This window comes from Leuresthes tenuis, unplaced genomic scaffold (genome assembly GCF_036924035.1).
Source record: "Leuresthes tenuis unplaced genomic scaffold, fLeuTen1.0.hap1 SCAF_14, whole genome shotgun sequence".
NCBI lineage: Eukaryota > Metazoa > Chordata > Actinopteri > Atheriniformes > Atherinopsidae > Leuresthes > Leuresthes tenuis.
The window spans coordinates 10,369,198-10,383,147 of record NW_027325368.1 but is presented as its reverse complement, the minus strand read 5'-3'; the positions used below and the strand labels follow the sequence as shown (position 1 = coordinate 10,383,147).

General features: G+C 40.4%; 2 protein-coding genes across 2 annotated transcripts in view; one reads left to right on the top strand and one right to left on the bottom strand.

The window, feature by feature from the left end:
- Positions 1-307: 307 nt before the first annotated feature.
- Positions 308-4,001, bottom strand: clul1 (clusterin-like 1 (retinal)). The gene is made up of 8 exons (XM_072363143.1): positions 3,679-4,001; positions 3,280-3,428; positions 3,010-3,180; positions 1,669-2,107; positions 1,305-1,427; positions 1,015-1,229; positions 677-855; positions 308-485 (listed from the first exon to the last, which is right to left on the bottom strand). Exons 1-8 carry the CDS (start codon positions 3,779-3,781, stop codon positions 470-472), a joined length of 1,395 nt encoding a protein of 464 aa, XP_072219244.1. The 5' UTR covers positions 3,782-4,001; the 3' UTR covers positions 308-469.
- Positions 4,002-8,101: 4,100 nt separating this feature from the next.
- The window catches only part of LOC140269169 (collectin-12-like), a 42,636-nt gene continuing 36,787 nt past the window's right edge, over positions 8,102-13,950 (top strand). The window contains exons 1-2 of the mRNA XM_072364194.1: positions 8,102-8,578; positions 11,998-12,048. Coding sequence (XP_072220295.1) covers positions 8,572-8,578; positions 11,998-12,048 — 58 coding nt within the window. The 5' untranslated portion in view covers positions 8,102-8,571. The remainder of the gene's footprint in view (positions 8,579-11,997; positions 12,049-13,950) is intronic.

Sequence of the window (13,950 nt, the reverse complement as noted above, 5' to 3'; positions counted from 1 at the left end):
CATCAAGATGTGAGAAACAAGGAGACAATGAAAGCTAAAAAGATGTGATATAGATATACTTTTTTATTATTATTTCTGAGCATCATTCACTTAATTAGCAAATGTTTTTGAAAATTGGGACTCGAAACAGTGGGGTCATGAGTACTGAAATTGATGAGAATTTTGTACAGAATAAAATAAAAGGATGAAAAGTTTCCTGGTCTAGTTGTGTTCCTGCTGACTGACAAGTGTAATCTTCTGAAACATTCAGATGTCAAGTTTCATTTTTGCACTTGGCCAACAAGTCTTTATTTATCATTTATTATTTACACGGTGACAATAAGGTTTTCTTCTTTTTTTTTTTCACATTTAGTACATGGCAATGGTAGTTACAACTGCAGCATATTTGTATTTCAACAGCATATCGCCTACTATACAAACCCAATCTAAGTTCTGATAAAGTGCTGAAGATAAAGAAGACACTGTAGTTTCACTCCTCCTCAATCCTGTTAAGACAAATTGATAATAAAAAAAAACGCAGGTATTAAATTCAGGTATTCCTTGCTTCTTGTATCAAATGACAACATACTTTTGTTTGCTTTGATAAGAGACTGTAAAGAGGAGAACTCTGTGTGTACAATTCTAATTTCTATCATCAGATGTTTGTACTACAAAAGATTTAATTACTAAAACTCACTGGACTATCTCCTTGTACTTGTCCAGAGCCTCCTGGGCCACATACTGGATGAAGCCTGGGTCTTTCAGTTCCAGTTCCCCAGGAACAGAGAAGATGAGTGGGGGAGAGTTCAAGACATTTACCTCCACTTTGGTCTCAGCAACAGACATGTTCTCTTCGTCGTGACTCTCTGGCGCCACCTGGAGAGTAAAATAAGTAATGTCTTATTTCACTGTTGACGAGGAAACCTCTCTTACCTATAATTTCCAAAGCTGTTTTGTCCATTTATCCTCTAGATGCAGATCATATGACTCCTATTACGTTTGTAATGGACTCCTCTGCCGCTTGTCTCGACTCACCATGGTGATGCGGAAGATATTCTGAGGAGCGCTGCTGTTGCTCACAGCCTTAGCCACCCAGCTGAATTCAGCTGCCATGCTGCTGAGCCAGTTGACCGTTTCATCAGTGTGCCGCTGAACAATAGACAAGATCTCATCGTACTGCTCTTTGGACACATCCAGCAGCTGGGAAACTTCGTCCAGCTCCACATGCAGCTCTCGAACACCGGGACACTCTGGAAACAAAGAGGAGATGAGCTCCAGTTTGTGAGAGTGTGAGCTGAGATAAACGTGAGGTGGTGGTGCTTCACCTGTGAGCAGATCTCCCTGACAGGTTTCACACTTGTGCTGAAGCTGCCAGCACTCTGACGTCTGTTTGCGAAGATCTCTGCACAGCTTCCTGTTCTGCAGGAAAAGAGGGAAACTTTCCCTCTCTAAATCAGACAGAAAAAAAGTTTCACAGTTAGATGAGTGTTGAGTGGATTATTACTGGACAGAGATATTTTAAAAAAAAGAAGAAAAAATATTCCTCAGAATGTAGCTGTTTTTAACAGTACAGTTGTGCTAACCCTGTATTCCCCCACCATGTGCCACTGACTTTCTTTTATAAACTCACATGCAGCTTTATTCTATTCTGCCATATTCAGTTAGAGTGGCACATGTGCCATGCATTACCTTTCTTCTTCTCCTCTTCCACAGCCTGATGGAGGTCATCAAACACCTGGGTCACCACAGATCCAAACTCCTCCACCACACTCTTGCCAAAGTCGAAGAAGGATTCCAGCACCTCCTCCAGGCCCACGCCCTGCAGGAAACCTGAGTCTCGGCCAGGGTAGAAGGGATCAGAGGTGGTGTCTTTGGGCTGGACATCGGTGTTGTTCAGGAAGGCTCTCTGAAGGACTTTGTCGAGCCTGTTGCTCATCCTGGAGACCAGGGTGATGCTGCGGTTCACCAGCGTGCCCACTTTGCTCATCACACGGTTGAAGGAATCCTCAATTTGGACAACATCCGTGTCAGAGTTGTCGGGGCCCTGGTTCACCACGATGTCTCCTGCTTCCAGGTTGCGCTCACGAGGCCCAAAGCGCCTGGAGACTCTTTGGAAAAAGTTTTCCACCTTCAATACAGAAGTTTCACAGGTGAGTGTATTTATCATTACATACCAGTGGATTCATACATTTCAGTTTGGAGACAACACGATTACTAGAGTCATGGATAGATGACTGAACAGGGGCCCCGAGTGTCAGAGGGCCATTAGTCTTTTCCCAGAAATACGATACTGTTTGTATATGTGTAACAGAAAGTGCCACACAATGACCAAAATTTGATGCTGAAGCTGTAAAATGAGCAAAAAGAGACAGAATGGCCAGAATTAGACCAAATATGTTTGAATTGAACAATCAGGCCTCAGGGCAGACCCAAATTTAACAGCTTGTAGTTGTTTTGTCTCTTAAAGTGTGAGTGTCTTATTACTTTGTGGAGCAAGTGGGGCCACTTTTTACATGCCCAGGACCAGTTGTTTTATTTTCCAACTATGAATGGGGTTCAAAAATGAGAAAAAATATCCTTTTTCTAATTTTTCCTTAATGCTTCCTGGCTAAATACCACACAGTTACACATTTTGACACATGTAAAGGCCAATCAAAGTTTTAGAAATAACCAAACAAACTGTGAGGAAAACAAAGCTGTGCTTGGTCTAACTGGACAACTGTTGTTGTACAGAAAAATATATGATTAAAAAAAGAAAACACAGTTCCACACCTTGATGTTTTTTGTTTTTTTTTAAACAATGTTTTATCATAAATTGTGAGCCAATGGCATAATCATTATAAATGCATGTAGGTGATTTTAGTCATTAACACATTGCACCATCTTATTTTTCAATGTAGTGTTTGAAATTACCACGATTGGAGAGAAGATAGTTTAAGATATATATATATATATTCTGAGATGATGCCTTCAGCCAGACAAATACACATTGATTCCTCTGGCATCTCTGTGGAAAGAAATATTTTATACCTTAGCGTGGAAAGTAGCAAAGCCCCTGCGGCAGGTGGAGGTGTAGAAGGTTTTACATGCATCCTCCAGACAGGGTCTGCACTCCTCCCACTCTGACTGCAGGGCATCTTTGCACTGCTCCTCTGCCTCCCCCAGCTTCTCAGTGACCTCTTTTGCCAGTTGAGCTGCCCCCTAGTGGGATAAATGGGAACACTTATCATATTTTCATCATGCGTTTAAATCTTTCTTTTTCTAATTCTCTCTCTTTAAGTAGAATTGCCTCGGACGTACCCTCTTCTTGTCGCTGCTGTGTCTCAAAGATTTCATAAGGTGCTCATGCTTCTGCTCGTTCCTCCACATCACCTCCCTCATCTGCTTCACTCCATACAGGGCCCTCCTCACCTCCTCATCCACAAGTTTCTCACCATCCACAGACAGCTCTGTAAAATGGCAGCAGAAAGCAATTTGCTTTGCACTAAACAGTTGAATCGTCAGAGAAGGAAGCAGAGGAAAAAGGTTTGAATTTACAGAATACACTTAATTCAAATGTATTTAGGCTAAAGCTCTTAAAAATGCCCATTGATATAAAGAAAAAAGAATAAAGGGGATAATAACAAACACTCTGATTAACAGTGTAAAGACTGATGTGTAAAAGCAGTTATTAGAAAAGATTCTGCTCTGCCAACTCACGTTTTAAAGTGTCCTCTGAAATGACTTTAGCTTGGTCCGCAAGAGCAGAGTTGAGGACACTCAGCGTCGCCACCAAAACCATCAGACCGAGCAGGAGCTTCATCCTCGAAATCAGTCGCAGTGTTTGTTGGGAGAAACAGACTGAAAGAAGCGAAAAGACGAGACAAATGTGGTCTTGGAGTTGTTGTGACTGATGCAGACTCACATTGGCAGACAAAGACCTATCAGCTCTGCAGACATACACAAACAAGTACGACTTAAGAAACTAAGAGGACACGTGATGTCAAGTCTGATCCAGATAGTTAATCGGATTTGAATGTGAGATAACATAGACGAGCCGAGTGTGGTCATGAGGAATACCGCCACTTGGTGGTGCTACATATCTATCCACAAACCTGCAAACATTCATTCCAGTTAGAAATCACATTTCAGGGAATTCTGGAACTGATGATTTTAATTGGTTAGACCAAGAAAGTCCGATTCATCAAAACTTTAGTGGTGTGTGTGCAGCTTCTAATCACAATAAACCTAACAGAGGCTTCTGGTGCAGAAATATGAGTGTGCTGGTGGCAGTAACTTACATGCATCAATAAAGTTTCTGCTGTGAATAGTGATCAATACATTGTAGAATGTTTAAAAAAGCCAGATCAAATGACTGTATAGATCAGTTTAGACAGCCAGCAACGCATAACCCCGTGATTTCTGTATTCCTTTCTTCTTGTGTGATCTTTTATTAATTCAGCTGAGTTTTGTTTTTACTGTAAGCAACACCATTAAGAGGCCAACAGCCGTATGGGAGCTCTGAAAAAATGACATCATGGGGTTCATCTCTGTCAGGGAGCTGTGTTTATGTCCGGGCCATCTGCTGTGCCAGGAGGCCAGGCTACGCCAAGTCACAGAAATACACACACACAAAAAGAAAAAAACACGAAGATTTTCAACTGTGTTTACTCACCAGTTTGGTTCACCAGCTGAGCTCACTTGCACGCCTTTACTGGAAACTTTGCCTCGGCTCAGCCTTTTGAAGAGTTATACAAGTTCGTATCCATCAGGGATTTACAGTAAATGGGGATGTACCCACTTGACTTATTTAATTATGGGTTTAAGTTGCTTATAAAAGCTTCTCTGTTATATCCTGCTGCCTTCATGTCCAATCTTTGAACCTCAAACTAATTGTATTGGGGGAAAATAATGTTAGGAAAGGTAAAACTAAAATATACGCCAGTCAGGTTTACTGAAATAGTCTTAAAATTGTCTACTTGATCAGACTATACGTACACAATTAGATAATAAATCAGAAAACATCACTTTTAGGAAGCAAGTTGAAATATAAAAGTTGTCAAGCGAACACAAACAGAAAATTAAACACAGCTAAAGTGTGTGACAAATTAAAAGGTTATGGCCAGTGACAAAGAGGATAAAAATGCCCAGCACAACCAAGAAAACTCACCAGCAGAAGACTGAAGGTGCTTCTCCGATGACAGGCGTAAACAAAGTGCTCTTTGTGGGCAGAAGTCGACAGGTTATCTTGACCTGGTCATGTCTATTTGTGCTCGTTCCACTTGAGCTTTATCCTATTACTGTCTTCGCTTGATGTTCATGCCCATTAATCCAGCATTTGGCACGTTGAGAGGGAGCTTTGTTTTACAGAAGAGATTGCTTGCACACATCAAACGTACCGTTTGGTCGTAGCAGATTTAGTAGGTTTTGATGTTTTTTTTAACAGGATTTCAGCTGTTTGTCAGACATGACTAACCTGAAAGGAAAATATATTTAAGTGGATAAAGGTCAGATATATAAAAATATGTATGTTTGACAGTAGATGTCATAATGGAACTGACATTATGTCGTTATGTTGTTTTTTTTTGTATATCATCAAGTGACTACATTTGGTAACACCGGGGTCCATTTTGTGCATCATGTGTCTGGAAATGATTGTCCGACACAAGAAATATTAAAAGATGTTAAATTAGCATTGATGGGTTGGACTGCTCTGACATCAGTTCTTAAATGATCTGTCAGTGGAGAATCCTTAATGCAGCACCCACTAACACAGCTTACAGAAGCAGTTTCATCACAATAAACTCCTCTTTATTGTTTCTGGTGATTCTTGAATGATCTCTCGAAGTGATTTCATCAAATCGTCTCCATAAGAATGCTTTTTTTTTTTTTTTTGGAGAGTGGAGATATGAGGATCACATTGTCAACACTGTTGTTTTGCTGGACCTGAACCAGCCTGATCTTAATCTCACCTGACTGCTGCAAAGCTACATCCTTTTTACCATTTTTATCCACTGAAGATATGCAGCTAACCTGCATTTCCAGCTATAAGCATACACACTGAACATTACTTGATAAAATCAGCATTATTTATAGTCCTTTTCCTTTTTAGTTAACCACCAGGTATTATTTGACCAGATCAATCAAGCTTTTTTGTGTCAGTATTAGGAAACTGCTTGGTATCCTCTTTCCTGCTGAAATGTGAAGAGGTCAGGGGGGAGAGGGTTACTCTATCTTCATCTCCCTGCTACTGCCCCATCTCCCTCAAAAAATGTGCTCCCTTTGCATTCTGTGACCCAGAAAATAAGAGTTTTTACTGCACAGTAATCAAAACCAGGCAGTGTTTCAACGTCTCTGACACCTTCAGCACCTGGTTCCCATAATCCTGCTGCGAGAAACGTTTCTCCCATGTTCTCCCATGGCCGACCTAAACATAAAACAGTTGACAATAAAAAGGGTCCTTGGTTGTGTAAGAATGCAGGCACACGAATATTCGCAGGAATGACTATAAATCAGCACTTACACAGGGATGAAATGTAGAAAATGATCCTAGATTTTTGTTTAGTTTGTTTTTTGTTCTTCGGACATTTCTCTGCGAGTGCTTCCAAGTTTACAGGAGCTCAATAAACTCCCTCAGAGTTGTGCAGCAGATTCAAATAAGCAGCTCATGATGTGGTCTTGTGTCAAGTTCTGTGGGGCTGATCAAAGTAGGGAGTCCAGGCCAGAGGGAGACAAACAGGTGCAGGAGTGCAACAGGGTTTACAGAGAATGGAGGCATGATGAATATAACAGTTCAACACACATCTGAGAGCTGTGTTAAGTGTTTTTTTGAGGAAACAGTCGGTGTAACTTTTGTCTTATTGTAGCTCAGTTGACAGGGAACCTCATTTCGGCAGGACATAGTTTCCATGGCAACTTGATCTGATCATGTATTTTTGACCACTGTAGTGAAATTACACTTTTGACGACTTTGGAAGGAGTCCATACATTAAATTTGCTCTCAATATAAAGTACAGAAATTAGAAGAAGGAAAGTCATATTAGAAAGAAAGTATCATTGGTTTTAAGTACCAAGATTTAAATGAGGGAAATACAACCTCAGTCATGTTTACGTCATCTTTAATTGATGCTAATTTTAGATGACAAACTTCTCTGTCCTCGTGTCTGTCCTCAGCTCCTCTGCTTACATCAACAGTGAGAAGGACTGATTTTCTGAGGAAGGTAGAGAGTCAGTTTCAACAGATAAGGGAGGACAGATGTGATATAATCTGCTGTTTGACAGCACTGATTAAAAAATCAAAAGTCCATCTGATAACTTTTCTGTGGCTTTGTCTGATGACCATTAGTAACCTGTCTTAGTGAGCTATTTTGTACTTTTTCAAAATATCCAATAGGGCAGAAAATCTCACCGAACATTTGAATATGTATTAAGAAGCTTTGATCATTGATCCAAGGAATCTTCAGGGTTCAAAGTTCATCTCCAACCGGACCTATTTGTTGTTTGCTCCAGTGATTAAAAAAAAAGAAAAGAAAACTGTCACAAATGAATTTGCAAAATTACAAAAATGTGCATTGTATCATTCTGGTAGCTGTTGTAAACAACAGAAGAAGAAAAAAGACAAAAAAGAAAAGATGTATTAGAAAAGGCAGAGCAGTTTGGCTCCTTACCTTATTGTGCGTTTCTACACAATTTTCACCGCCCACAACTTTCAATTTTTGGTCCATTATTTGTTTTCGCCAGAAGTTGGTGGAAGCCAAGAGAGTCTTCATAGAAGAGTAATTAAATAAATCATCATATCATCAGGAGAAACCTCAGTCATACAAACCCTTTCACTGCCCCCAAGTGGCCAAAATAAAGTAAACAACAAGAACAAAACTCAGTGTCGCCTTGTTGTGCAAGTGGTGTTTCTCAAGTTTTGGAAACGCATCTAAATTACTAAAACAGTGCAGTTTTGTGTTCTGTAGTGATAATGTAGCTCTAATCTGCTTTTCTCTGTTTGTGTTAATTTGTGCTTGTTCAAAAGTTTAAGTGATATCAGTTCAACAAAGTGTGCACAGCAGTAAAAAGAGAAAAGAGTCGCATATGCACACACAACAACTAGGGTGAATAGGGTGCGCACAGATGTGTGGAGCACGTGGTTTCTTCAAGCAGCCCTACGGGTGCACCACTTCCTTTCACGTTTGGATTCCTTCACTTTTTGAGCTTCTCCTGTCGCTGCTGCGGGTACCGCTGCGGTGCTGAGCTGAACAACGACACATACTCATCTCAGCATCTCTCCAAACTACCAGTTAAACAAGAAGAGAAGTCGCCAAGAAGGCTGCTCATCCATCTTTTAGTATAGTTAACTTTTATTTTCTTTTTGTTTTCTTTTTTTCCCGCAGCACAAAAGTTACCTGCGCTGAAGGAGTTGGTACCCTGCGACGTATTTACGAATGGACCTCTGATTTCTTTTACCACCTTCCCCCCTCCCCCCGATAAACTGAGGTTACAGAGATACCCGCAGTTTCAAGGTGCCGTGGAGTTCATCGGGGGCTTTCGGGCAAATGCCAAAGCGATGCTGTAGATGTGACTTCAGAGAACAACTCCACAACTGTTAGAGTCCTGCAAACCACAATGAAAGGTAGGCTCAGTTTGAAGCATTATGATCAGAAGTACAGTCTGAGACGCACAGACGCCACGTGTCACTGATGACAAACTATTATCTGCTCATACAGCATCCCTCTCGCTCTCTCTTTGTCACTTTCTACACTCTGTCCATCGTTGTGGGGACAAGAGGAATGTGTGGGCTACAGCGCTCACATCTGGTTTCAATCACGGCGCTCTGTTTGGGGTTGTTTTGCATCTGTCTACTGATGCACATCAGACAGTAACCTGCATAGAAAAAAAATACATATTCCAAACACATGTGGAAAGCGCGTGATTGAACCAGCCAGTATTGCACATACTCATATTCATTTTGTTCTCCTCCAGTTACCTTTTATCCACATTTTGGGCACTTGTGTTAGGTGAAAAGTGTGCCTTGTCTCAGAATGCACTGGAGGGACCACTGAGTCAGACTTAACTTATATAAAAAGCTTTATTGTGGTACAATTCGGCGCGCATGCACGTACCTCCAGCACTCACCCGCACGCTAAATCTAATTACCTGCTTCTTTTCAACACACTGTGTGAAAACAACAGAGGAACTTGTATGAATCATGGTGGTCAGTGGCTGACAGCTCATAGTTTTAAACAAAGGTCTACATCAGGCTTTCCCGCATCTGGGGCTCATGTGGTTCCCTGATGTTTTGGACTTTGCTAAATTAAGATCGTGCATGCCCGCCTGAAAAAGAAAAAGAGGCCACACTTGATAGGTCAGCGAGCTGGTTTCTTATTGCAAATGATAAATAAACGCATGGCTGCTGCCACCGTGTGGTTGGTTTAAAAAATCTCTGCTCACATAACAGACTAAATCCTGGCTGTTACTGGCAAGCCGGTCACCTCCTGGAGCTTATTTTATTGCTGTGAGAGGCGATGGGATTTCAAGTGGAAAGCACACGTGATTTCAGTCCAAGGGAATACAGGTCTTCGCTGTTCATGTTTCAATATGCCTCTATTTGAGAGCACTTTGGAGAACAATCCTCTCTTATACTAAAGACTATGTTATTTTGAATGACTATGATGTGAAATAAATTATCCAGCTTGTCTGCCTTCTAGATTTTATATTTGCCAGTAGACATGAAAGAGTTGTCAATATTTCGACTCTTGGCAAGACACTGTGTCTGGATTTCCCAAAAAACAAAAAACAACTTGTGACCTTTTTGATTAAAAACTTTTTTGGAAAACTTCTGGCAACTAAAACTTTTTTCTCAGTCTCTGAACAATAGAAATGTGCTTTTATTTGATAGATATTGACTCTACCCTCTGACTTGTCAGTATTCATTTATTTAATTGTTTTCTGTGTCTCACAGGTAAACCGCAGTAAAATGCATGTGTTGCATTAGGTCTGCATGGGATAAAAGAATTCTGCTGCAAAGAAAATGTGCATTGTGATTTAAGGCAACCAAAGATATGAACTCCTATAAGACTTGACACAGGACTTTCACTCGGGAGACAGGGGTTCATGCCCCATCCAGATCCATCGTGTTTTCAGACTTAGACACATTTTTTATTATCGTTAGGTTTCCTCTCACTTGCCGTTATTTCGCTTTCGTGATAATTTCAGACTCATATGTATTGAAATTTACAGCTGTTTTCCAGCCCAGTCACTAGAGAAAAACATTGGCATTTCTCATCTTTAAAAACCACAAGGAATCCTACTCTGCCTGCCAAAAAAACTTTGTGTCAGAACCACATTGTCACATTATGCTTCATGGGGAACATGGAGGATTTTGAAAAGCTGTGTTGGTACAGAAACATGTCCAGAAATAAACTGTTATCTCACACTGGACCTCCTTGGGTCTCTGAGATGAAGGTCTTCTGACTTACTCCATCACCACCCCTCCAGCCTCCACCTGGGGACTTGACTGCTGGTTGTATTCATGCATGGTGGTGCAGCCTCTGCTGAAAAACAGTGAGCTCATATGTGTACTTGGTTTAAAGAAAATTAAAACTGGCAGCATTTTACTCAGCTGGCTGGATGTGTTTTCATCTACTGTTAGATTTCATTAGCACTTGTCACCATCCATTTTCAGATGCCGTTTGGTTCGGTTTATGCAGAAAAACTATGTGGTCAGGTTGAGGAAATTATCATAATTTGGGTTTACGTATAGACATGTCAACTCTCCTACAGTATGAGGAGTTCTGTCCCAACAAATCTCTAAAAAAACACAATCTTACGAACAGATTTAAAGTTTTTATTGTGAAAGGATCTCATTTTGAATAATGCACCAAAGTAATCCATTAGATATATATGAGACTGGGCTGCATATATTATTATTGTTGATAAAATGCAATCCTTTTTGTATTAAGTACACTGCAATCTTTTTTGTAGCGTGATGCAGGATTTAACAGTGCATTATGTGGAAGTGTAGTTATTAAGATACTTGTGAAAACACATATTATTAAACTTAAACATCTAAACTTAAACTTGAACATCAAGATTGAATTCACCAAACCTGGGCTCTCTGTTTGATGTGGTGGTGAAGTTGAGCCTCTTTCTTAGAACAACAATAGGCACAGGAGAAACACAAAGCACAGCATCCTGGGTGTTCCTGACCAGTTGATGAATCTCACTTTGACCCAAACATTTTAAATCTGCTGTATGGGTGAAATATGGAACAGCCGAGCATATTTATGTTGGTGTAACCAATGTGGGGCACGGTTATGTTGCTTGAAAACATACACGGGAAACCATTTGCTGGGGGTGCTGGAAAAGCTAAATTATGTAGTTGGATGAGGTTTCAGTTTTTTTATGACAGTTTGAATTGTTGTTGTCACCTCTTAACTCACGCTGCTCTCCATTATGTGGTCTGCTCAAAGGTCACCGTGCTTATTCTCAGAATCGTCACCTGGAGCACATCTCTTAGTTCTTCTGTTTGCAGCCAAAGATTCATTTCATACCTCTTTGGAAGACAGTTATTGCTCTCATCTCCTCACATCCCTTTGTTGTTTTTGCAGATGAAAGGTTTTTTTGTGACCTGTGGGATTTCTTTATTTTCAGTGGCAAAGGATAATGACAAAAAGAAGAATCATTACCAAAATGCTTTCCCACAGATGTTAGGCAGCACTGAAAGGAGACGCCACCGAGGGCCGGTCAGACTTGTAAGAGATGGATGTAATCCCACACTGTGAAAGAAAAATAGAAAATTTACAGTAAAGAGCTGCGCTGATCCAGCTCAGACAGGTTGAATCTGCTTTTAGATGTTCAGGGCAGAATCAGTGGGCTGTGAGTTCAGATTTCAGATAACTCTTGTATTTCTTTTAGACCACAAACTTGGTAATAATGAGGTAACATATCCTTGTTTTTCCTGTGCTATATATCTGCAATAACACTAGTTTTATTCCTCTTAACATTACAGTTTCTCAACCGATTTCATTAATTTTTCTGTTCTTGTTTCAGACGACTTTGCTGATGAGGAGGAGGTGCAGTCCTTCGGGTATAAGAGATTTGGTAAGTATCAAGTAACTTCTTGACTTCCAGCTGTGACCACCTACACTGGTTCTTATTCCTTATAACACATAAGTGATTCCAGTCCAAATTATTGCAAATCAGGAATGTAGTATTTTTCTTGGCTGTAAACCATCAACAATAATCATTGAGGTTAAGGAGCGGCCACCTCATTTTCCAGAAACAACCTTATTTTTGGCTCCAGCCTTCTTTCTTATTTCTCTTTCTTAACACAGCAATGGGTACAGTAGAAATGCAAAGCGCAGCCTCCTGGGTGTTCCTGACCATTTGATGACTTTGCGACGTTATCAGCATATTGGCGCATTTTTGTTTAACCCAGCGAAAAACTTGGTCTTAAACCAAAAATTCTGTTTTCAAATGGGTCTACACGTTCCCGTTTTCCCTGAGTTTAATGGGTTTTCACAGCCACATTTTCCAGACAGATTCATAATCTGACACTCATCAGGCAGTAGAAATTATACCCACTGATCAGATGTTGGTAACTCCTCAGCTGTGTAAAGCACATTCAAGATTGTTAACACATTCCTTTAATTCAAACCCATTTAATCAAAATATGCAAAACCAACTTTTGAAAATGATCAAATAGCATATTTGATCATTTTGATTTCCAGATCAGTCTTTGTTTCTCTGCTGACTGAAGCCAACCTCTGTAGTCGAAAACCTTCTGAACTAAAAGCTTGTCAGAAACTTATTGCAATACCTTCTCTGTACTCCACATCTGTAAGTCACTTTGGATAAAAGTGCCTGTTATGGCCATCCATCCAAACATTTTCTATACCCACTTGATCCAATTCAGGGTGGAGGGATGGAGCGTATCCCAGGTGCCATTTGGCGAGAGGCAGGGTACACAGTAGACAGGTTGCCAGTTCATCACAGGGCCATCTGTTAAATCAATATAATGTAATATTGGGATACTGTGATATGACTGGGATATAAAGTACTAGGGTACTGTGTCAAACCGTGTTGTACTGTAACATACATTGTAATAAAAAAAATGTGCACCAATAAAGTGTATCCACAAGCAATAGTTTTCCTCTCCTGTGTTGTTCAGTGGCAGTGCGCTGTAGCCTCTCTGCTTCAGTGTTCAACATTTTGAGCATTCAGAGAAGCTCTTGTGTTGGTTGTAGTGGGTGGTCATTGAAGTTTTGTTACTTGTATAAAAAATGGCCATAAACAACTCATTATCATGTAGTTGCTCTTAGGATATTTATTTTCTTTGGACCTTTCTGTGCTTCAGACATAGAGTTGGTTATGGGTGCACGTTCTGGTAGATCAGCAATTTTTGAAAAAGGCAGCCTCTGTGGCACCAACAATAACTATGCCATGTTGGAGCCTGTCCCAGTTGTCATTGGGCAGTAGGTAGGGTACACCCTGGAAAGGTCGCCAATCGAACACAGGGCCAACATAAAGACAAACAATCACACTCTTTGGTCAATTCATGATGACACATTAACCTAACATTCATGTTTTTGGACTGTGGGAGGAAGCCAGAGTACCCGCAGAAAACCCACAGGGAGGACATGCAAACTCCACACAGAAAGCTCCCAGCCAAGATTCAGAGCAGGGATATTCCTGCTCTAAGGAGCCAGTCACTTACCAATGCACCACTGTGCAGCCCCAGATATAATATGTTAATACAAATAGCTATTCTTCATTTTTAAACAAATTTAAACCACTGAAATATTCATAATTTGCACAAATTCCATTTAGGTGTATTTTTCTTTCTTTGATAGCAGAGTTGTGAAGATGTATAGCTTCAACGTTATGTATGGGTGGCACAGACAACCTCCTGGCTACAGCTTATAGTTTACTTCACTAAACCATATGAACGTTTAACTTGTCTGCCACACATAAACCAATGTCCTCAGTGAAGAGAGGAATGAA